Consider the following 24575-nt stretch of genomic DNA (forward strand, 5'->3'; position numbering starts at 1 on the left):
AAATTTTTTTTATTAATTAAAAAAAATGGTGCTGAATTTCAATTTAGTTATTTTTGCAAATAATTACGAAGAAAGAGCAAGAAATACATTGATTTATCACAAAATTTGGAAGTAGAAAGTGTGAAATAATATTTTCTTCTAGGACGTACTTCCAGTAATCTTTATTTACAACTTCAAAAAATATTTTTTTACAGAGTTGTTGTATGAGATATGAAACAAAGACTGGTTGATGCTGAGAAAAACAACAGGTTCGTGCAGAGACTCCTTTGTGTTAAGGAGCTTTACAGGCTTTGGAAAACCTAAATCAAGCACGGGGTAAACATTTGAAAAGCACACCGCTCTTATCTAACAGCCAAGGATGCGTAGAGGAATGCGAGCTGGTTGTGTTTTCTCTGGACTGGCCTCTGCTGGCTTTGGCGTGCCTCCACGTCTCCTGCTGTCCTGCAGCTATGCGCGACGCAAGTGTGCAATTCCACAGAGTAAGCCCCGGTAGCACTGCAGCCTCTTCAACAATAAAAGTACAGTAATGACCGAGAAGGTGACAGTGCAATGATGTGTCATCACAGATGGATGAGTTAAGTTCTGGATGAGGCCCGGGTTTTATCTCGTCCTGCGCGACGCACTATAAACCCCGAAACACATTTACTAGAGTATTTATCAATCACTCTCTGTGGATTTAATCGCCTCTTGGTATAAATTTAGGAAATGCTTGGCAGTTACACACTGTCTGAGAAGGGAACAGGGCTCGGGATGCGCAAGCGATCATGTGGTAGTATATTCGTTGTTTGTTTTTGCTCTCCATTTTCAAAGCTTCATCTGTTTTCTCACAGCTGCAGAGAGAAAATTGTGCCAGTCGACACTGAAGATGCAGAGGACCCGTCAGACCGCGCTGTCAACACCTCTTGCTCATGGCAGATGGATGGCTCTGAACAGAAATGTCAGGTCAGGGAAGGTGTAGCTTTTCCACAGGATAAGGAACGGGGCCCGCGTGTCTGACACGTAGCAATGGCATTCTGTAAAGGTGGCGGCTGCTGCAGAGTGGCACAGGAGGCCAAATGATTAAGTTGTTTATTTCAGCATGGATTCACGGCTTTGGTTGGGAAGCATTTTATAAAAATTCTGAAATGCTGATTTATTAGACCTCTGCTGGCATGCATGCAAAATCTAAGTTTCAGACTAACGCTTTTCAACTTGCTTCAAATGTTTTTTATTTATAAAATTAATCAAAAATGTCCTTGTGTTGGCTCTAACAAAAATAGTGTATTTAATTAGTAATTATTTATTTTATTTAACCTTTTTAATATATACTATATAAGTGACCCTGGAGCAGAAAACCAGTTTTAAGTCGCTGGGGTATATTTGTAGCAATAGCCAAAAATACATTGTATGGGTCAAAATTATCCATTTTTCTTTTACTACTGTAAATATATCAAAACATAATTTTAGATCAGTAATATGCATAGCTAAGAACTTAATTTAGACAACTTTAAAAACAAATTGCCTTTAAAGTTGACACTTATGACTGGTTTTGAGGTCCAGGGTAAAGTTTTTAATATAAACTTTTAATATATACTATAAACTATACACTACTGTACTTGGTCATGCATGGTGGGTACAATGTTTTTTTCAAGAAATTTATACTTTTATTCGTCACTGACCCGTTAAATTTATTAGAAGTTACATTAAAGCATTAATAATGTTACAAAATTTTCAAAAAGTGTCCTTTATCATGTTAAGCAGCACAAAAATATTAAACGGCACAACTATTTCAACATTGATAATCATAATAAATGTTTCCAGAGCACCAAATCAGCATATTAGAAGGATTTTTGTTGGATCATGTGACACTGAAGACTGGGGTAATGAAGCTGAAAATGTAACTTTGCATCACAGGATAAAATAAAATTTTATAATGTGTTAAAATTGAAAACAGTACATAATATTTCAAAATAGTACTGCATTTTGATCAAAAAAATATAAGATATTTCTTTCAAAAACAAACTTTTGAATGGTAGTGTTACATAATACTTTATATAATAATACTATTTAATGTTTTCTTAATTTCGTTACATTGTTGTTATTTTCTGTTTTACACTTTAAATCTCCCTTGTTTACATTTGGACCCCGTTTTGTGTATTTTGGTTGGAAATCGGGCCAATTTAAGGGTTAAAATGTAGCCATAAACTGCATGCATGCAACAAAATTCATAACAAGAACATTTTTGCAATTTTAAAGGTTTCTAAAAAAGGTTTCTTAAAATATAATAATTTAATTCTTTCGCCAGCCATTAATTAAATGCGTAAAATACCAACTGTAGTTGACACAAACCTGTTTATTTTCGCTACAAGTTTGAATTTAGTTTAGCCTGGGTCATTTTTCTACACACTGTTATGTTTATGGATTTAAAGGATGAGGTCATGTTATGCAACCTTCCCATGTTGGCATTTGCCATCAGCTGGCTTCCACCAGGTTAAAGTTGATGTTTAGCCAAAACAGAGGCACGGCCTTTGTCATCATAAGATATGAGAAACACTTTCTTGTCCTTCTAAAATTTTGGTGAGCCTATTTACTTTGCATCTATGTACATAATTATATGGTTTAATTGTTTCATCCTGTAGTGGTACTAGAAATGAATTCTTCTCTCCAGGCTGAAATTGGAAATAGATGAGGCCGTGATATGCGATGAACATGCAGAATATCTACCTTCTGGTGAGTTATTAGCAAGGGTTTCAGGAACACTTGCACACAAGCAGACAGATTAACACACCTATCAACTGAAGACCGATGCTTCCCTCAGCTCAATTTATTAAAAAGCTCTCCGGAGGGATTTGGAGCGATGGGCTGTGGAGAATGCCTTGAACTATTTTTATACACACACATTCGCATCTGCCCTAATATGGGAACCGAGACACATCAGCTGGACGCAGCATTTCTGTAATCAAGAAGAAGAAATAAACTTCAGCATTTCTTCATTATTATATTGCTCATTGCTTACTTTTAATCAGTTTCAGTGAGAAGGATCTGTCAATCATGGTCATGCTAGAGATTTTCTTGTTGGATATTGTCAGTGAGGGCCTCCCAGAATAAACTTCCTTTGTTCCCTCAAATCCTCAGCAGCACTCAAAATAAAACTTGCACAGTGATCTTTGCATGGTTGTGGTGGGCTGATCCTAGGAGAATCCCCCTAACCAACCTTTCGCTGAAGTCCCACAGCTCTGCAAACACTCCTGCGTGTTAAAGCAGGTGTGGGGGATTTTCAAACATTTGCAGAAGGATGACAAAACTTGCATTAAACATGTTTAGAAAATGACCTCACGGGGGCCTGATTACAGCAGATTCCGAAAAAGGCTGTGCTGGTGGTACATTGTTGTTTGTTACATCAAAATGCGTTTTGATTTTCTTATCATGATTCTAGGATGGCCTCAGATGACACATCCGCCAGTCAAAAAGCAGGGGTGGAGGACCCTGTGTAGTACTGTATATCCCAGTAATGTGCCACCCATAAAACATGTTTTCCCAGACCTTGTGAATTTAAGCAGCATTGTGGAATGAGTGTTATGCTGTATGGATTGTTTTTAGCTCAGAGTAAATCCAAATTATTAATCCACTGATACTCAGTCTGGACAGTGCTGTCGTCGTCCTGTCTTGGATTGGTGAGAAGTGGCAATAGACAAATTACTCCATCTAATTAATTCTGATGAATTATAAAGTAGAATTTTTTATCATTTCAGTTATAAATCTATATATATGTGTGTGTGTGTGTGTGTGTGTGTGTGTGATTTTTAAGCACAACATTAATAATAAGAAGAAATGTTTCTTGAGCACCAAATTGGCATATTAGCATATTTTCTGATGGATTATGACACTGATGACTGGAGGCATCAATTACATTTTAAAAGATATTTAAATATATATCCTTTGTTTTAAATTGTAATAATATTTTACAACATTTGTACTGCATTTTGATCAAAAACAGTCCTGGTTAGCATGAGAGGCTTGTTTCAAAACATTAAAAAATCTTATATAAAATAAGTCAACATGAAGCATTCGCAGCCTATTTTACTATCATAATGCAACATGCTTATAAAAAAAAAGAGTAGAGTGTAGGATCTTGATTTTATCCATCAGAAACTGATTGGAATTAGGAAAAGTAATGATGTTACATAGCAAAATGAAATTTGTGGATTTTGGAGGACTACACCACTTCTGAATCACATGGCTAATGGTTAATATAATTTTTTTCTGTAGGTGACATTATAGCTTAAAAAATGAAAGACAATGTTTTAAAGTAAATAGGGTCAATTCTTATTGAATTTCTAAATGAAGTCACACTCAGCTAGCTACATGCTTCTATATGCATAAATCTTACCTGTAATTGACATCAAATAATCTCTATAGCATCATTGGGGTCCCAAATACCCTGTGAATAACATATCATAACTCTAACTAATATTCATGCTGTGCTCTTTTGAACTGACCGTATGATATTTTAAGCCTGGTGAGGAGACAACTTGGACAAAGACAGTGGAAAAACATTTCTGCTATTTATAAGGACTGATTAAAGGGTCAGAGCTTCTCATGTGATAAATACATAAACATGTAGTTCATTGTCACATCACAGGGTCAGTCGCAGGGGGTTTGTGGATTTGAAAGCAGCCCCTTCACAACAAGTCCTGTAGCTTAATTAGACACATCACTGAAAGTCCTCTCGCTTGAGAAGTGAGCAGATATCATGGTCCTCCTGCTGCATGGATGTTTTGCATGTCGCATGCATGCATCAGCTCACAAAAGGCAAATGATCAACACCACTATCTCTAGTTTAATCAAAATGAAAGGAGTCCTGGTCCTCTGTAAATGTCAGCTTGTTTTTATAGGTTATATAAGCAAATCTCTTGTGTAAACATGCAGCGTTTTGGGGTCATTAATGTTCTGTAACATGGAACATACATGAATATTCTTAAAGGGAAAGTTCACCCAAAAATGAAACTTCTGTCATTATTTACAAAATAAGTGGATTAAACATGGATTAAATAGATAGTATTTCTAATTTATCGGTATTCTGGAAGAGACTAGAAATCTGTATTTACTTAAAGTGTATATTTGGTGGGCCACAGAAGAGCACATTAAAAAGCATGCATGTGTTGTGTTCAATTCAGCAAGTTTTCACAAGAAATGTACCACTATTACTACTTTGAGAAATTATACTATAAATATAGATAAATATGTCTTATCATGCATAAAACGATTATATAAGGTACACATAATTAATCTCTGACATTAGTTAGAGCAAAGATTTTGTAAAGCATCGCCACCTCGAGGGGAAGCCAGGTAAAACTTACAAAACCTGATGTTGACTACCACTGCAAATCATTCATTGTGATTTTTGTTTGGTTTTACAAACCTAGGAACAAGTTAAAATTATTTTTGGGCATTATGTGACAGATGATATCGGATAGGGATAGGATAGGGATAGGAAATCAGTTGACCTTAGTCAGGGTAGAGCCATATTGAATTTTTGACAGGAATGAAATCAAGGCTGTGAAAGATAGAGGTACAGTAGTTTAATAGATAGACTGTTCAGCCGATGAAATGTCTTTCTGAAACAAGCTTTCAGTCAACAAAAACTCCATAAAATTGTTTTGAAAGATGGCGAAAATAACATGATCTGGGACCTTCATACTGTGCGTGCCATTTTAAACCCTACATTTTTCCCTTACAGCCTCGTTTCATCTGTGTTAAACTACGGTCTATTTTTCAGCTGAGTTAACCTCTTGCTTTTTACTCTTGCTATTCTCAATCTAAACCTGTCTGGATGGTTATGTACATTATCTTAGATATGCTGAATCTGATACCTAAATACCTTAACATTGTATAGTGAGCACTTTGTTATTGATAAAATGCACACTTTTTCTTCATTGGAACTGATAGCAATTACACTTTACTTGAGCTAATGTCTGAAATATTGTAATTCTAGACAGCTAAAAGTGGCTTCAGACAGTGTATGGATGGCATTTGCCAAAGTGAGTATGAGTAGGACTACTGCCAAGGATTTGTAATCAAGTTTACAATTTATTCGCTTCTTTCACTTCGGTGTCTGTTTACTGATTGGTTTACAAACATTTATGTTCTTCCTGTCCAGATCTTGCATGTCAGCTCGCAGCACCTTATGCATCCTGGATTGGATCTCATAACATAACTTTGACCTGGGAGTCTCTGAATCAGTCTAACGTGGTGTATATTCTTCAGTGGACCAGTCCTAGTCTGTCTGGGATTTGGGCACAAGCAGAGGTACTGGATGACTGTATGTTTATATATGTTGATGATTAAATCCCACTGACTTTTGGTGCATTTGCACATCATAAATTATTGAGTGAAATTCAGCAATATGCATTTGAGTACAAGTCATTTCCAGGTCATATTCAATCATTTTTTCCAAGTTTATTTTAATGACTAGTTACTAGGATATTTTTTATTATGACATAATTTTCAAACACATTTTTTCCCAAATCTCATATTACTGTATGCAAAAACAATGCTTTTTAAATCCATAAAATAAACTTAAATCCAATTCAGTATAAAGATATTACCGTGATGTATAATTGCAGTTGTACTCTACAAATATACACTACCATCAAACACTACCAGTTTGGGGTCAGTAAGACTTTTTAATGTTTTTGCTCACCAAGGCTAAATTTATTTGATCAAAATACAGTAAAACAGTAATACTGTGAAATATTATTATCATTTAAAATGTAATCTATTTCTGTGATGGCAAAGCTGAATTTTCAGCATCATTACTCCAGTCTTCAGCGTCACATGATCCTTCAGAAATCTTTCTAATATGCTGCTTTGGTTCTCAAGAAACATTTTTTATTATCAATGTTGAAAACAGTTGTGCTGCTTGATATTTTTGTGGAAACCATGGTAATTTTCAGGATCTTTTGATAAATAGAAAGAACAGCATTTGTGTTTGAAATAAAAATATTTTGCAACATTATAAATGTCTTTACTGTCACTTTTGATCAGTTTATGCATCATCACTGAATAAAAGTATACATTTTTTTATTGGTCTTTTGAACAGCAGTTGTACAAATTGAATTCCCTTACCATTTAAATAATATATAATAGTAATATAAATTATTATAATTACTGGTATATTTTTTGATCATATGAGATTTTTCACATTACAGTAAGCTACGAAGAAAATTATAATTTTGGAATGAATTATCATCCGAACATTTCTTGACATTTTTGCATAAGATTGTAAAATTTTATTTTTTTCCTCATAAAATGTGACTGAATCAACAAACACCATCAATCAATTGGAACCTTTCACCTGCTATAAATTCAGGGTCTGGGCCCTGATTGCAAAAACATACGCTTGTTCTCCAGCGAGCCCTTGGTACCAAACAAAACCATTTGGACGTGGTTAAATCAACAGTTGCTCTTTTTACATTATGTTTCAAAATCAGTTGTTTGAAGCTGTTTAATGTGTTTCCCTTCCAAAAAAGTGCCCTCCAGCCCATCCATTGAGAGTATTGAGAGTGTGTCTGGAGAGAGTGTGGAGGTTCACTGGTCTCTAGCTGAAAAAACAGGAAAAACATTATTTAATGAAATTTAATTTCATTGCAAATATTTAATCCATTCAAAATTTAGGGCACTATAAGGCTTTTGGAAAAAAAATGCTATTATTCATTAAACTGAGCAAAAGTCACAGTAGAGACATTTTTAATGTTATGAAAGAGTTCTATTTAATATTTTTTTAACTTTGTGTTCATCAAAGAATCCTGAAAAAAGTATCACAGTTTCAACAAAAAATATTAAGCAGCACAATTTATTTCAACATTAATAATAATAATAAATATTTCTTAGGCAGAAAATCAGCATATTAGAATGATTTCTGAAGGACCATGTGACACTAAAGACTGGAGTAACGATGAAAATTCAGCTTTACTGTCACAGAAATAAATAACATTTTAAATATATTAAAATTGTAAAAATAGTTCACAATATTTTAGTTTGTACTGAATTTTTTATTTTAAAAAATGCAGCCTTGGTGAGCATAAGAAAATCTTTTCAAAAATATAAAAAATTATATGAGCCTCAAACTTTAGAAATATTGACATCAACGATGCAAAACCATGTCAGTTGTCATTAAACCTAACCTAAAATCTGACGTTGTTGATCCAAAAACTTCATCATGGTAAGCTTCATGCAACCACAGTACTTCAGCATTCTGCTAATATTTCTCAATGCATTGTGTTTGCAATGCCTTGAAATAAACAATAATCTTATTGCTCCATCTGTGATGACTTTCAGAGCAGAATGGAGGCCGGTGGGTCTTTGCATCCAGATGGAACTCATTAAGGATGAGAGAAGAGGATGCCGATTTCTTCACTACAGCACAATGTCTCTCAGACAGTCTAATCGAGAGCAACATCACAGGTCCGTTCTTCCTCAAATCAATAACTATAAAACATTTCCACCACACAAGAGTGCCCACAGGAAAGAGAAATCACAAATCAGAGTACTTCAATATCTCAGTTGTTTCTCTTAGACAGTAAGAAGATTAAATGGAGAGCAAAATAGTCTCCTAAGAAAAACCCCAGTAAATGAATTTCCAAGATCAAGTTATACCACACTCATACTTTTTTATGCCATCAGTTAGCATGTTAATTTATTGTAAGGAATTTTAGGACTTTAGGAATTTGAGAATTTTTCATTTTTAAGTTAATACTTAAGAGCAACCTTTGATGTACCTTTTGGTGTAGATGGTCCTTGACCATCTTTTGTTATGGTTTTTTTCAGGGGTGGCAGTGCACTATAGTTCCAACCGCACCTATTCCTCTGAGGGGACATATATTTGGGTGAAAGGGGCTGGAAATCTAACCGACCACTCATATCTTTCATTTTTGGGTGAACTATTCCTTAAAGGGCAAGTCAAAACGCAACAGATGCCATCAAGAAAGATTAATACTTTTTTTCATGTAAATAATGTCATTGTACGTTCTTTCCCACAAAAATAAAATGCAGGTCTACTACTGTGGATTAGATGAGTGTTCTTTTCCAGTGGATATGAGTCTCCACCTCTCCAGTGACGCTGTAAATATAATCGCAGATCCGTATAATGGGTGAGTGTCATAAACATGAATAAAAACTGTTTGGTTAAGCACAGTCTCTGCTTTTATATAAAGCTATGAACCATTGTGTAAATCATCAGCATTACAGTATTTTTATCATATTATTACAAATATGATACTGTAATATTTATTACTACTTATTTATTGCTCCATTAGAGACAGTAAATATTTTAGTTGAAATATTTTGTTAGTTTGACTATTTTAAGTAAAGTGTAATTTAATAAAATTGAAAAATTGTGTTTGTCAGATGGCTTTTCTTGTTGCTGACCAGTGGAATATATCGTAGCCCTCTGAGATAATTCAAGTTGTAAAATCGCCTTCTGTCTCCAACTTTGTAGTCAGTTTCCCCAACAAGAGACTTGTTTATCACGACAGAAGTGATCAAACGCTCAATGCCACATCTGTGGATGGATTGTTTCCCATTACGCTCTACACAAACATTAACTTTGAAGCAAGCAGCATTGTTTATGAGGATGATTTCTTCATGCTCACCAATGGTTATGCACTGTATAAAAAAGTTGGCCAGAGTCAAGTGGCCACCTTGGACTGTGATGTGATCCATAGTCAAAATGATGGCTTTGGTAATCTGTGCTACTTTAGTACCTTATCCTGTGCCAAGAAGGCCAAGACAACCTCAAGTCCTGTTTGGATCAGAGAAAGCCAACCTTTATGGGATAAACCTGAAAATATGATTGGAGCAAGTGAGTGATACCCATTTAATAACACTTTTGGATTGTTTTATTAGTCGGAGACTATTCTCAGAATTGTTGTCATGTGTTTATTGAAGCCAGGTTTATTGGTTTAGATTTCATTTTGCTAACCTATAAATTTGCACATGTTGTCCATTAAATAAATTCAAGTTTTGTTCCTCGCAGGTCCATCTGCCTGGCAAAATTGGACTTATGCTATAAACTGCTCGATGAATGGGTTGGTGGTGATGAATTTTAGTGGACTAACTGGCATACATGCAGCAGTCCCGGATCTGGAGAGTTCACAGGAGTACAGCGTCACTCTCAGGGCTTGTTCCCCTGGTGGATGCTCCAAATCAGTCTCCTATGAAGGAACAACTCTCCAGCCTGGTGATTATATTGATTCATTTTATCATTTACATTAATATTTATAAACTGGTTACTATTGAAACGTTTTCTCAGACGATGAGCCCCCATATATTGCTGCTGCAAGTGAGGATGGCATATGGAAGCAAGATTTGGATAGCGTTGAATTTGTGGAACAAATGGTGTCTTATATTGGAGATGTGAAAGGTAAGAATCCAGAGAGATCATATATAGAACATAACAGTTACTCTATAAGGCATTTACGTCAAGTCAAATAAAAAAATATATATTTTCACTGTATTCAATACAAAAATATCAGACCACGTGGCATCAGCAAACAAATTGTGCTATTAGCACCTCTCAGGTCTAACTTCACTTCCTGAGGAACTTTTTGATTTTTTATTAACCTACTGGTCCCACACAAGTATCCAAGCAGAATAACCACAGGTGTAGGTCATTATATTAACAATAAACTAATGCTATAACATCATTTTGCATCTGATTGTATATTTTACAATGCTTCTCACTATATAACAAGGTATATAGCATGTTTTCCTTTCTTCATGAACAGATATGGACTGGTACAGTTCCACAATCTACTGGACTAACAGTTTGGGTCACATTAACTGGATTGATCTGGTTGACCAGTCGTTGAATGTGATGACAATGCCATCACTCCTGAATGCTGAAGCACTGGCCTTTGACTGGCTGGGACAGTATCTATACTGGAGCTGCAACACAAATCAAGTATGTTTTTATATTAAATAATGCTTGAATGAATGAAAACTGAAAAACAGAATAAAAAGAAGCTACTAATACTTTATTGACATTTTTTGGCTGTGTGGCAGTAGCAACTAATTGTGAGATATCTTGCACCTCTTATCAGATATGCCGAGGGTCTGTATCTGGTCATGGGGTTGAGATACTTCTCCAAGCAGAGCAGAAGATTCTCAGTTTGGTGGTTGATTTATTGAATGCTGCCATCTACTGGACCACTGAAACATCAGTAGAAGGCTGTAGATTGGATGGAGACGACTACCAACTCCTGGAAAAACTGAGTGTGTTCTCTGGGAAAGAGGTGAAGACTTATACACATAAAACTTCCAGGTCAGCACTATGTTAACACATAATGTTTTATATTGCTCTATGACCTTATTATATCTTATATTGCTCTATGATTCCTTATTTTGTTCTTAAAAGTCATAATCACTTTGTACGTGTTTTTGTGTTTGTTTTCCAGATGGATTTGTATCTTCTCCTATAGTTATTCCACCTGCAGTTTCCAAAATTGTTCTTGAAGGGAATGACACATTTATCCAGATACACTGGGAACACAGCTATATTGACTATATACGGGACGGTGCTTTATTGTGTGGTGTCTAAGGAACTGTGGAGAAATGTGGAACAGCTTCCAAATGTACTACATATTTTTTATGATTATTTTAAATTAGAGAATGTAAATCCACCTTAAGTTATTTAAATAAAAAAAATGTTTTTGACCATTTTCTTTGGTAAAAATAAAACATATTTCTGCAGGTCCCCATCAGATATTGTCATCCTCTTAACACGTTTTCTGAAACAGTCATGAATATCACAAGATTCAAACCAGGAACCAAATTAAACATCAGCATTACCCCTTTTTCGTATTGGGGTAAAGGCGAATCAACACAAACAACTTTGATTACTCCAGGTAAGAATCCAGCATTAATCATTAAATATAAATATGACAAAAAAAAAAACACAAAAACAGCTGATTTGAGAAAACAAAAATGTGTCAATTTTAATGAACACGTACTGTTTTGCTCTTCGTGTAATTTATTGTGCTATCTAAAAAAAAGTCACTTTAAATAGTTTTGAAAATTTGCTGAAAATTTTCTCAACCTCAGGCCATCCAAGATGTAGATGAGTTTGTTTCTTCATCAGAACAGATTTGGAGAAATTTAGCATTGCATCACATGCTCACCAATGGATCCTTTGCAGTGAATGGGTGCCGTCAGAATGAGAGTCCAAACAGCTGATAAAAACATCACAATAATTCACAAGTAATCCATAATAGGTTTTTCTCCAGTGAAAAGGTTGTCTTGTCTGAATCAAGAGAGAAAAATGTACAGATCAAGCAAAAACAGCGAAAACAGTTCTAAACAAATATGTTTATTTTGGTGTAAGAGGGCAACAGGTGATGGAATTTTCAATGCATTACCATGGATGATGGACTCATACAAACCAGGATTTTTTCATACAAACACGTAGCTTTGCACTTCACAAGATGTTAACTGATGGACTGGATTACTTGTGGATTATCGTGATGTTTTATCAGCTGTTTGGACTCTCATTCTGACGGCACCCATTCACTGCAAATGATCCATTGGTGAGCAATTGATGTAATGCTACATAACTCCAAATATGTTCTGATGAAGTCTATGAACTCATCGATGAACTCATCTACATCTTGGATGGTTGAGGGTGAGTATATTTTCAGCATATTTTCGTTTCTAGCTCAACTATTCCTTTAATTGCTCTCTGGTTGTCACCCAGTAGGTACTTCATTAGACACTGACATGACATTGATTATTGTGATTGTATCGGTTGCTGCCTGTATTACACTGATTATTCTCATCCTCGCCGCAGTCAGTAAGAACACAAATGACACAGTTCCCTTTTGTTTCATCCCCATACTAAAATTAATGAGAGGATTTGAAAGCACAACATTTGCTTCCCCCTATTTGATGTAGTTTCCCAGTAGCATACCCACCCAAGGAGAGCTCGAGTCACTTCCTGTGTTTCCTAGAGACTGTCTGAAGCTTCAGAGGTTGTTGGGTAGTGGTGCTTTTGGAGAAGTTTATGAAGGAGTTACAGCTGGCAGCCAAATCACTGAAGTTGTGCCGGAGAGTAGAGTGGCTGTCAAGGTATACATACATATAAAGCCTGTATAATAACATGATTTCTCCGATACTTCCACAGTGACTACCTATATGCTGTTTCAGCAATTACAGATTGTGATTATAAAATGTTTCACAAACCTGTCTCTTCACAGACGCTGCGAAAAGATGCCGGTGACTATGAGAGAACTGAATTCTTAATTAGAAGCTTATTTGATGAGGTAAAAGACATGTTTGCTCTCGGCATCACATTAAAAATATGATTATAATAGGGAACAATGGGGCAAAACAAATGATGATGAGGCCCCCTGGCCTAGAGCAAATGGCAATGTTTGTCATGGGGTTGTGAGAGAAAATAAAGTCTAAAAGGGCCCTTTACTGAGATGGCTCTGCAGTAAAATAGTAGGTTCAAAGGTTTGGGGTCAGTGAGAGTATTTAAAGTTTTTGAAAGAAGTCTCATATATCAGCAAGGCTGCATTTATTTGATCAAAAAATACAGTATTATTACAAATTAAAAATAATGTTTCTATTGAAATATATTTTAAAATGAATTTTCAGCATCATTACTTCAGTCTTCAGTGTCACATGATCCTTCAGAAATCATTCTAATATGCTGATTTGCTGCTCAAGAAATGTATTTTTTTTTTTATTATTGAACATTGAAAACAGTTGTACTGCTTAATATTTTTGTAGAAACCGTGATACAATGTTTTCAGGACTCTTTGAAGAACAGAAAGTTCAAAGGAGCAGCATTTATTTGAAATAGAAGTCTGGTGTAACATAAATCCTTTACTATGACTTTGGAGCAGATTAATCATGTGTTGTGTTGTGTTTGTTGCTATCCAGCCATTTTAATCATCCTAACATCCTGCGTTTGCTTGGAGTATGTCTGCTAAATGAGCCACATTACCTCATCCTGGAGCTGATGGAAGGAGGAGACCTTCATTCTTACCTGAGAGGAGCTCGTCCTACAGCTGTGAGGCATTGTTTTAATATATGAGGTGCTTTTCTTACTGACTAGCACTCACATGTACTTATGTTTCATAGAGCCATAAAGAGCTACTGAATCTCACCAGCCTCCTGGACGTCAGTTTGGATGTTGCCACAGGATGTGCTTATTTAGAAAGGATTCACTTTGTTCATAGGTAAAGATGTGCTCATATACTGTGCTAATGCCAGTGTCATGGCTTTGATTCCCAGGGAATATATGCATGGACACATGAACTGTACAACTTGAATGCAGTTTAAATCACTTTGGATAAAAGTACCTGCAAAATGCATTAATTTTAATGCATCTAAATTAAACTATATTTAATATGCACAGGGATGTTGCTGCAAGGAACTGTCTGATGTCAGTAAGAAGCTACACAGACCCAGAAAGGGTCGTTAAAATGGGAGATTTCGGATTGGCCCGGGACGTGTATAAGAACGATTACTACAGGAAGAAGGGTGAAGGTCTGCTTCCTGTTCGCTGGATGTCACCAGAAAGCTTAACAGATGGGATTTTCAATAAATATTCTGATGTCTGGTCAGTATCATAAGTTTTCTTGTTGCCATACCCTCTTGGAAAATAAATTATTATATATTTGCATATATGGTTTCATGAAGAATCTTTAACATCCATGGAACTTTTCCATTCCATAATGAATGAGTTCTTTAGGAAAGGTTATAAAGAATTTTCTTCACATTAAAAAAAAAGGTTATTTTAAGAACTGATCAATGAAAAAAAGAAAAAAAAAAGGTTATTTTAAGAACTGATCAATGAAACATGGGAACCCAAAATGGTTCTTCTATGGCATCACTGCAAAAAAATAAAATAAACTTATATGGAATATTTATCTTTAACAATGGAACAAGTTGTATACACATTCCTACACATATATTTTCTTATAATTTGCACATTTCAGGGCATTTGGTGTGCTCTTATGGGAGAGTATGACATTAGGAAAGCTACCATATCCCACATACACCAACCATGAAGTCTTGAGCCATATCAGTACAGGTGCCTTCACCAGCGGGGTGTCCACAGAGATTGTAAGTGATATTAGTAGATGATTTCAACAAATACATGTTTTAAATTGATTGAATGTGCAAACTGAATGAAAGACAAAGATATAATATTTACTTTGAATGAACATGGATACTGTTACAGCTTTTTAGGTATAATCTGATGATGAGCTGCTGGAGCAAAGAACCAACTGAGATGCCAAAGATGAGATGCCATTTCTTTCAGTACCTTGAAGAAACCCTGAGTAAACTGAGAGATTATGAGGCGGATAAAAGAGCAAACCAGAAAGGAGCAGCAGGTCATGTGAACCAAGCCTACCAAGAAGATGGTATGGTCTCAATTTCTTCATGTAAAACAGAATAAATGATAAAATTTACTCAGTTACATCTGAGTCAAAAGTACAGATTTGTGCACAGATTTTTGACTCATTATAGATGTACCTCTTATGGTAACTGTATGTGCTGGTTCTTCAGAATTGGAGGTCTGCAATGGTGTGGATCAAGATGAAGACCTGGAAACTGGACTGTCTCCTGTGCTCAGCAATGAGGGACTGAATTATTTGATGTATCCTGCTGAGAGTCCGGACAGTGTCCAAACAGACTCATCGACACCCACCGAAGATAGATAAGACTATAATTGCCACTTTTGAAACGGCTGGCATCCCAAGTTTGCACAAATTGTGAGCTGGACCTCACTTTGTAATCTTCTTCCTTGTAAATACTGTATAAAACAACAGCAACATTGAAAATAATAATAGTTGTATTTTATGTATAATGTAGAATGATGAATAAAATCTTTATTTCCTAAAATAAATACCAGTAGTTGAAATTTTGTTATTGGATGAATTGGTTAAATTATGCAAATTAATGAATGCATGTTGTATTTTTGATGTATAGGCCTAATGTAGAGTTGAATGATCAATAAAAAGAGATATCACCATTATGTAGAACAACTATTTCCTGAAAGAAATACCAGAAGGTCATTCATAGGATTCGGTGTCTTTTGGACATCATAACACTTAAAAAACACATTTTTTAAATCAATTCTTGTGTAATAATGCAAGGGAGCTGTAAAACATGTATATGGTATATGGTATATACAACCTTTGGTATACACATTTTTAGCAATTATGAGCCAAATTAAATGAGGAGGACCAAAAATGTCCACTCTGTTAGGAACAAACGAACAATAATTTGAAAGATTGAAGAATATGTCAAATTTAATATTTAAAATTTAATAAGGTTTAAATATACTACTTCTTCAACTTAAACATCAATTACTATCACTATCACTGTGTAAACTAAATGTGTCCGGCCTGTTAGATTTTCTGACTTTAAAATGAGCCATTACACTAAGTCTGAGCAAAAAAAAATGTTAACACAGAAGGTCTGTCAAATAAAGAATTTAATGTTTTTTTTTTTTTAAATTGTACTTTTACAAATAAGAATTTCTATTAACTTTTTTCATATTCCCTTTAACAGGGTGGACATGTTGAGGTTGACCACATAAGATTGGAAAGATAAAATAAATAAAAAAACAGACAATTATCTCACTCACTTTCCCCAGTTGTTTTGACTCCAAGGAAATTATGTCAGCTGTATGATAAGCTATAATAACTTTTATTTAAAATAAAAAAAAAATTCATTAAAAAAATGGGGCCAGTAGTCAAATGTAACAGAGTGGACAAGCTTAAAATGCCTTGTGTGTGTGTGTGTGTGTGTGTGTGTGTGTGCATGTTTATGTGGTTTATGAGGACACAAATTTGTATAATGACATAGGTATTACAATATGAAGGTGGTTTATGAGGACACTGCCTATGTCCCCGTAATTCAAAAGGCTTAAAAAACATACTAAATGTTTTTTTTTGAAAATTTAAAAATGCACAAAGTCTCCTGTGAGGGCTAAGTTTAGGTGTAGGGTTGGTGTAGGCAATAGCACACACAGTTTGTTCAGTATAAAAACCATTATGCCTATGAAGAGTCCCCATAAACCACAAAAACCAACGTGTGTGTGTGTGTGTGTGTCTTTTTTTTATGAATTTAATATTTGGAAAATATATATACATTAAAGAAAACTATTACTGATATACCAAACAAGGTGAAAATAAATAAATAAATAAATCACTCACATAAGTGTTGTATTCACCATCAAAATAGCAGACATAGGAAAAATTGTGATATTTGGCGCGGTTTAAAATGATGTAACATTTAGAATTTTTAGAAAGTTTAGAATTATATATAAATAAAAACTTAAATATGCTTAAAGTTCAAAAGCTGATTTTTACGTCAAAGACAACTTTAAAATTGACGCTGTTGCAAATTGTAAGGCAATAATAGTTTCTACCAACCTTGAGCTGTATTACTACTAAATTTTGTGTTTTTTAATGTCAGCAGATTAGGTTTATTGATCGTTTGACGGACATCTCATGACTCCGCCCCTGCCCGACGTATGGCGCTCTCGTGTCACGTGACCGTCCTGGGTGGAAGCAGCATGGAGTGCGTGAGTGCGGAGCTCCTCCACAAACTCTACTTTATTTGCACTTAGTTCGTCTTTATATCCAATCCATCAAAGGGGAGGTGAACGTATTGAAAGCTGGAATACCGCTCGCAGCATGGACGAAGGGAATAAACTCCAGTTCCCGTCCCTGCCCGCCGCCAAAGAAGAGCAGCTGGTATGTTCTAAACATATTAGCTCAGTGCTAACAACTGCTGGATTACAGCCATTCTTCAAAAACATCTGTTTCAAAGCAGTACATGTTTGACTAGTGTGTGTCAATGCATGAATAAATACAGCGGTTTGTGTTGATATATTTAATATATAATAAGCCGTTGCTCTGAGCAGTTAGCATGTGCATCCAGTAGCAGTGTAAGTTACTAGAATAACAACAACTCAGAAGTCAAAGTCATACAAATCTCATTGCAAAAGACAACAAGCACAGTCAGGAAAAGTAATATGGGTAGTATTTATCATTATACTGGGAATAATCCGATAATTCCTATGCATAACCGGTTTGCTTTTATTTATGCTTTTAGACATGTTTGCAAATAAATCATTCATCACTATCCTGCTTTACAATACTAATATTGAGTATAGTCAACTAAAAATATTTTAACTTGTTTAATTGACAATATACTTCGCCCCCAAGACTTTTAACTTAAAGGAAAGTTCACCCAAAAATGAAAATGTGCTGAAAAAGTCCTCTCCTTCAGGCTAGCAAAGATGTAGATGAGTTTGTTTCTTAATCAGAAGAGATTTGGAGAAATTTAGCATTACATCACCAATGGATCCTCTGCATTGAATGGGTGCCGTCAGAATGAGAGTTCAAACAGCTGATAAAAACATCACAATAATCCACACGACTCCAGTCCATCATTACTTTCATACTCTGTTAATACATTAATATTACAAAAGGGATTAAGTAAAAAATATTGTTTATAAATATCTGTCAAACCTATTATTGGTCTAGTCTTGATCATACGTAGGTCGATGCTCATAAGGAGTTTTATTCCTGTGTTGTGCTGCAGTTTATGATTCTGTAGGCGAGGTAATACTATTACTGTAAGAATGCTTGTAAATACTGATAATCATATTTTGTAATCTCATTTCTGCAGGACTGGGCATATCCAATGAGAAGAGAGATGCAGGTGAGTGATAATGAACATAAACTTTGCACATTGTTTATTGTTGTTATGGATTTTGTACTGATAGTATTTGTGGTACAGTAAATACTTGTACATTGTTGTGTTAGTACAGACTTTCAGTAGACATTTTTTTTCCACCACCTTCAATAGTATTTTTTTTGTATACCTTATATTTGTTGAGTCAAAATCTTTATAATAGACACATTTCATATCTCATTCTCAACACATGATCACTTTTACTAAAACTGTCTGATGTAATGATTTAGGAAATCCTCCCAGGCTTGTTTCTTGGCCCTTATTCAGCTGCTATGAAGAGTAAGGTACTGTAGAGATGATCTGTTCTTGGGCGTCATGATGAAAATGATCTATGCCTGGTGTTTCCTGTAATAATTCATCTTTTCTTTCAGCTCTCAATGCTGGAGAAGCAAGGCATAACTCACATCGTGTGTGTCAGACAAGACATTGAGGCCAACTTTATAAAGCCAAACTTTCCCCATAAATTTAGGTATTTTGATTTCTGGTTTGTTCAATATGGCACTTCAGTATAAAGCTCCACTATTTCTAACAGCTAATTTACTTTTTGACTTATTTATAGGTACCTTGTTTTAGATATAGCAGATAATCCTGTGGAAAATATAATTAGATATTTCCCAATGGTAAGCTGACCTTTTTATATATATATATTTTTTTTTTTGTTTATTTGGTGTGCGATTCTTTTATCTAATTATGATTAATCTGTTTTTCTCTTTATAGACTAAAGAATTTATTGATGGATGTTTAGAGATGGGGGGTAATGAATGTTTCTCCATATTGATCTCTATTTTTAATAGTATATTTAGCACTTTCTCTGTTCTGATCCTGGGTAAAGATACGTTTCTTGCAAAGAAAATGGATTGTCATTGTTGGTAATATTAATTTTATTTTTCTTACTGTATCTCATTCAATTTGTGTAATGTCTTGCAGGAAAGGTACTTGTTCATGGAAATGCAGGGATATCAAGAAGGTATGCTAAAACTAAAATCCATAATCATCTTTTATTAATGGTTATAAAAAGTTTGTCTTTTAACTTTTTGTTTTTTGCTTTTAATAATTTATAAAATCCACCCCCCCCCCCAGCGCTGCCTTAGTTATTGCCTACCTTATGGAGACATTTGGTGTGAAATACAGGTAATATTATTAGTGTAGAAACTGTTAATGCATGTCCAAAAATATGAATACATAATAATACGGTTGGTCTTGAAGTTTGCAGATTGTGTCATATATATACTTTCTTACAGGGATGCATTTAGTCATGTACAGGAGAGACGATTTTGCATTAATCCCAATGTAGGCTTTGTTCATCAGCTACAGGTATGATTTTAAAGTAATCTTAGTATTAATAATTAATTCAGCATTAAGTGCTATAGCTGTTTTATATACATGTATACATAATAAATGGATGTTCTTTCCGTTTTCATCAAGGAATATGAAGCAATATATCTTGCAAAGCTTACCATCAAGATGATGTCACCCATTCAGTTGGGCAGGTCTTTCTCCATCCAAGCTGGGATGCCAGGTAAGGGAACATTCTTTTATGGCCAAACAGTCAGTTTGTGAATATATTAATCATTTCTAATAGTGATGCATAGTATATTGGTACCATATATCAGTTATCAGCTGATGTTTTTTTTTATTATCAGTATTGTATATTAAAGTGTATTTGCTCATTCAGATTTCCTTTGGCGTCAAAATTAATCTTTGAAAACACTTACAATTTAATAGTACTGTTAAATATTTAGCAATTTGAATATTCTTTTTTCATAATGTTATAGTGTGTATAGTGCACTTGTAGCATTTACAACATTTGTTTTGTTTTCAGTGATTTTTTTATTTATCTTGATGAATACTTATAGCTTGTATTTTTTGCATTGTGAATCTGCTTTTGTTCTTGGCTCCATTTGATTGATGGTTATGTTACTCACTTTGGATAAAAGCATCTGTTAGATGAATAAATGTAAATTTAAATGTATGATGATAAATAACTGGCTTAATTGTACTCAAGAACTGAGAGCTGTAATTTCTACTTTAGTAATGTAGGCAACTAGGGTCATTATACATACTGTGGCCGTTCCTAATATCATCTGTCTTTCCCTACAGGAAGTTTAAAGCGAACACTAGAAGAGGATGAAGATTTTGGGAGTATGCAAGTTACAGCAGCACAAAATGGATAGGCTTTACTAAAAAAATGTGCCTAACCACAGTGGACTTTTCTTTTTACATTTTTATTGGGATTAAAAATGTAAATATTTGTACAGGGATTTGGGAGGGAGAGACTGCTCCTCGTGACCCTTGGAGCTGGGGAAGATTTGATATTTTTTTCTTTTTCCTTTTTGAGCTATGTGCACTGAAATGTTTTGCAGTTTTATAGTATTTAAAGCATTTTGCATTTGCAGCGGGACAGTATTGCAATAATGCACTTTTGATACTTGAATTACTGTTGTTTTGTTGGACGGATTTGGGTTGGGAGTGGAGGGGAAATGGAAATGAAATGGTAGGATGAATCAGTCAAGAAAAGTTAGGATGAAAATGGGGAAATTCATTTAGACTGAGGTAAGGAAAGACGCGTTTGCCATAGAATTAACATCCCACTGCTCAATAAAAGATGGCTACTTTATATCTATATGTGTTTTCAATGTTATCAATCCCCGGCGTAAAGGTATGACCGTTTATGACAGGACCGTTGGTGTGGATAGATTTAGAACGATAATCCAGTTTCATTGAAATACATATAACTTGAAATTCATCACTGATTTTTAATGTAACATTTTCAATCCATTCACCCACTTGTCATTCAATGGTTTTACATCAATTTTAAAATATAACAGTTATAAAAGCACAAATAACATCACTGCCATGTGTTTAGCTGTTGATCGACAGACGAAACAAAGCATTTGAATGCCGGCTATCAGTGAAAGTACAAAAATAAAGGCATTTAGTGTACAAAGATATGCTTTCATTCCATCAGGATGTATTTTAAAATTGATTTTCCTTCATCTAGGTTTTACACATAACTAATGATTATCACCCGTGGCTAAAGTCAAAATTGAGAAAATACATGAGCATAATAAATAAATGTAAACCTTTATTCTATTTCTGATATCTATGTTGAAGACGAATACCTGCAAGAGAAAGTGAAATAAGTTCAAACCGTTTCAATACGGCTTTCATAGATCAAACTCACTTAAGAGAATTAAGTTTTGGTATTTTAACGAGAATGAAGCACAGAATTAACATTTTAAGTAAAAGGAAATTTGCCTCAAACAGTTTTGTAAAGAGTATATTCGGAAACGGTTTGTTTTCCCTCTTTTATAGGAATCTTAACATTAGAAAACATTCAAGTATGTAAGCCCTTCTTGCTGTCTTTTCTCTTGGACAGGCCACAGTGTTTCTTCTTGTGGCTGACAATGTAAACCACACACATTCTGTACATGATTTGAACTGTTTTCTGTTTCTATAGCAAGTTATGTGAAGCAAAAACATTTTAAATAGAAAACTGAACTTTCAAAGCAAGTGCTTGATGTTGACATTTAGAAACGTTCATGAATATGCACATTGTTCTGTGTTGTAGTGAATTCAAAATGCTCATTTCAAAACATTGTTATTGTGACATAACTTGTCACCAAATTATGAAGTTTTTCTTTTTTTGCTGGCTAAAAAAAGGTGCAAGTTCGAGGTAGTCCGATCTCAGAAAATAGAACAGATTAAGAGTTCTAAAGCAAACATTCTGTGATGTTCAAGATTCTTTCGGATTCAGTCAAAGAACCGGCACTGCATGTAAGTCTCGTCTGAAGCAGAGTAGCCAAACTTTTTATAAAACTCCACATTTTTCGGCGCACACTCCAGTGTTACTTTATAGCACTGCAATTTTTTGCTGAGGAGAGTCAATGTTGATACCAACCTAAAACACAATAACAAAAGTACTATGTTCAAGGTACTTAGTTTTGATACAGATATGTTGAAAGAAACACATCAAGTATTCATGAATATATACTATCTGAAACTCATGATTAAAGCTATTGTAAAAGTGTTTCTAAAAACCAAACTCACAGTTTTCCAAGCTGTTTCCCTCTGCATACATCACTCACAACCACTTCTTCCACACGGCCCCTCTGCCGGGACAAAACCCCCCAAAATATTATATAATATTGCACTATGAAAATAAGCTCAGTTGCAAAATGGGTATTTAAAATCTAATAATTAAATATAAAGTCAATTACCTTTGCACAAGCATGGATAAATTTGTGCTCTATGATGAGTGTTGCTGTGGCAACAATTTGTCCAAGATTTGTGTCTTCCACCACTATCACAAAATAGTCTCCAGATTTCTTCATATGTTCAAAATTTGCTAAAAAAAAAAAAGTGAGTATCTTATAATGTGAGATGAAAAACTGTGGGGTGTTTTGCATTAAGAACATGCAGTACCTTTGAACTGTTCTTCTGTAACATCCCCAGCCGCTGTGAGCTGTGATAAGACCTTATAGAAGCCTAAAAAGACATAAAGACCAACATATGTTTATCATGATTGTTTGAAGAACTGAACATGAGTGGGCAGAGTGCTGAACGGTAACCAGTACCTCGGTCTAGGTCAGCAGTGCAGAGAGGACGGAGGACCAGGCCTTCTCCGGGCTGAGAGGGAGAAATGGGGGGTGAGAAGGAGACGGTGTTGCTGCTCCAGTCCAGCTCTTGGAGCAGAGAAGGATCAAACAGGGGAGGTTCGTCAAGCAACATTCCAGAGGCCCTATGATCAAATTACATTTTATATGAATTTATCATCGATCGGGAATCCCTGGCAATAAATGTGTACAGGCAACAATTTAGACTTTGATCATTTAAACATTTACAATTCAAAGTCAAAATTCAGTTGACATAGTAGGTTATTACAACTAACTAAAACCATAAAAAACTTTTTTCGTTACCGGAAATAAACATTGACGGCAATAAAATAAAAATAATATAATAATAATAAAAAATATTTGATAATAAGTCATTTTAATTCAGCTAGCTGCAAAGGAAATAATTTTCATTTAGTTTAACTTTATTAAAATTTAATTTAAGAGTAAATTTAAATAATACTGAAATAAAAATTAATAAAACTATAAACTATATATTCATATATAGAGAGAGAGAACTAATGACAAAAAATAAATATAAACATGAATACATTTATTAGTAAAAACTATAATAGTATCTCAATGATAATAAAATGGATTCTCAATCTGTTAATAATTCCCAAAATACCATCCATATATTCAATCAAATGTCAACAGAGCTCGCGATAAAATTGTATTAGATTCATGTAGCCTATAAGATCAACTTGTCATTTACTTACGGAGACATATGGATATTGACCAACTTTCGCTTCTATAAAATGTTTGAATTAATCCAGTTACAGAAATCTTCAGTGATCCAGCATAACATACACACTTCCTCCTGCGTCATTATCTTTTTCGTTCAACACGTTAAGTCCCGCCCTCCTGTGTTTGGTCCTGTTATTAACGACGTCTCAATTGTCCAATCACAGACTGGCTCGAAGTACCTCTGCCCAATCAGGGCGGGGCTTGCGTGTATCGCTCCCTCCTCCCTCTGTCTGCGTGCGTGGAATAAGACGTGGCGTGGCGCTTAATGAGGGAGCGGCGCAATGACTGTTTAACAGGATAAATATCAAGTTAACAAACTGGTTCGTAGATTATCATAGATGGGTTGAATATGAAAACCTAACACCGCCTGGTTCGACAAGACTGTCAAGATTGAATGAAAATGTGCCGGCCACTGTTCAACCCCTTACCAAACCATTTCTAAGGCTAATTCCTAAA

General features: G+C 34.8%; 4 protein-coding genes across 5 annotated transcripts in view; 3 read left to right on the top strand and 1 right to left on the bottom strand.

Annotated features, from left to right (window-relative positions):
* LOC306886541 (serine/threonine/tyrosine-interacting protein-like) overlaps window positions 1-21701 on the top strand; it is a 195222-nt gene extending 173521 nt beyond the window's left edge. Inside the window, exons 1-11 of one of the 2 annotated variants that reach the window (XM_079443727.1) lie at window positions 17536-17753; window positions 18694-18726; window positions 18990-19043; window positions 19131-19228; window positions 19319-19379; window positions 19477-19513; window positions 19687-19726; window positions 19840-19890; window positions 20001-20073; window positions 20185-20278; window positions 20860-21701. In XM_079443727.1, the coding sequence (XP_079299853.1) occupies window positions 17694-17753; window positions 18694-18726; window positions 18990-19043; window positions 19131-19228; window positions 19319-19379; window positions 19477-19513; window positions 19687-19726; window positions 19840-19890; window positions 20001-20073; window positions 20185-20278; window positions 20860-20933 (675 nt within the window). In that variant the 5' untranslated portion in view covers window positions 17536-17693 and the 3' untranslated portion in view covers window positions 20934-21701. Of the gene's footprint in view, window positions 1-17535; window positions 17754-18693; window positions 18727-18989; window positions 19044-19130; window positions 19229-19318; window positions 19380-19476; window positions 19514-19686; window positions 19727-19839; window positions 19891-20000; window positions 20074-20184; window positions 20279-20859 lie in introns of those variants that run through there. The other variant, XM_079443728.1, reaches the window with a different exon arrangement.
* On the top strand, window positions 9033-11593 carry LOC306886531 (proto-oncogene tyrosine-protein kinase ROS-like). Its single transcript, XM_079443717.1, has 7 exons — window positions 9033-9131; window positions 9479-9841; window positions 10016-10219; window positions 10292-10402; window positions 10767-10942; window positions 11082-11273; window positions 11436-11593. The coding sequence occupies exons 1-7, from the start codon at window positions 9128-9130 to the stop codon at window positions 11457-11459; spliced, it is 1074 nt and encodes a 357-aa protein (XP_079299843.1). The 5' UTR covers window positions 9033-9127; the 3' UTR covers window positions 11460-11593.
* On the top strand, window positions 13039-15813 carry LOC306886533 (proto-oncogene tyrosine-protein kinase ROS-like). The gene is made up of 8 exons (XM_079443719.1): window positions 13039-13101; window positions 13230-13295; window positions 13921-14050; window positions 14122-14219; window positions 14399-14602; window positions 14982-15108; window positions 15227-15410; window positions 15556-15813. Exons 2-8 carry the CDS (start codon window positions 13291-13293, stop codon window positions 15708-15710), a joined length of 903 nt encoding a protein of 300 aa, XP_079299845.1. The 5' UTR covers window positions 13039-13101; window positions 13230-13290; the 3' UTR covers window positions 15711-15813.
* LOC306886542 (glucosamine 6-phosphate N-acetyltransferase-like) lies at window positions 21498-24240 on the bottom strand. The gene is made up of 6 exons (XM_079443729.1): window positions 24092-24240; window positions 23337-23500; window positions 23185-23247; window positions 22980-23107; window positions 22810-22871; window positions 21498-22660 (listed from the first exon to the last, which is right to left on the bottom strand). The coding sequence occupies exons 1-6, from the start codon at window positions 24097-24099 to the stop codon at window positions 22513-22515; spliced, it is 573 nt and encodes a 190-aa protein (XP_079299855.1). The 5' UTR covers window positions 24100-24240; the 3' UTR covers window positions 21498-22512.
* Window positions 24241-24575: the final 335 nt, after the last annotated feature.

The sequence above is a fragment of the Barbus barbus genome, assembly GCF_936440315.1.
Source record: "Barbus barbus genome assembly, chromosome: 20".
Lineage (NCBI taxonomy): Eukaryota > Metazoa > Chordata > Actinopteri > Cypriniformes > Cyprinidae > Barbus > Barbus barbus.

Coding starts and splice junctions, on each gene's coding strand:
- LOC306886531 (XM_079443717.1), top strand. Junction 10,220..10,291: donor AGGAACAACTCTCCAGCCTG/GTGATTATATTG, acceptor ACGTTTTCTCAG/ACGATGAGCCCCCATATATT. Junction 10,943..11,081: donor GGAGCTGCAACACAAATCAA/GTATGTTTTTAT, acceptor ACCTCTTATCAG/ATATGCCGAGGGTCTGTATC.
- LOC306886533 (XM_079443719.1), top strand. Junction 14,220..14,398: donor AGGATTCACTTTGTTCATAG/GTAAAGATGTGC, acceptor TAATATGCACAG/GGATGTTGCTGCAAGGAACT. Junction 15,109..15,226: donor GCGGGGTGTCCACAGAGATT/GTAAGTGATATT, acceptor ATACTGTTACAG/CTTTTTAGGTATAATCTGAT.
- LOC306886542 (XM_079443729.1), bottom strand. Junction 23,108..23,184: donor TACAGAAGAACAGTTCAAAG/GTACTGCATGTT, acceptor TTTTTTTTTTAG/CAAATTTTGAACATATGAAG. Junction 22,872..22,979: donor TTATCCATGCTTGTGCAAAG/GTAATTGACTTT, acceptor TTGTCCCGGCAG/AGGGGCCGTGTGGAAGAAGT.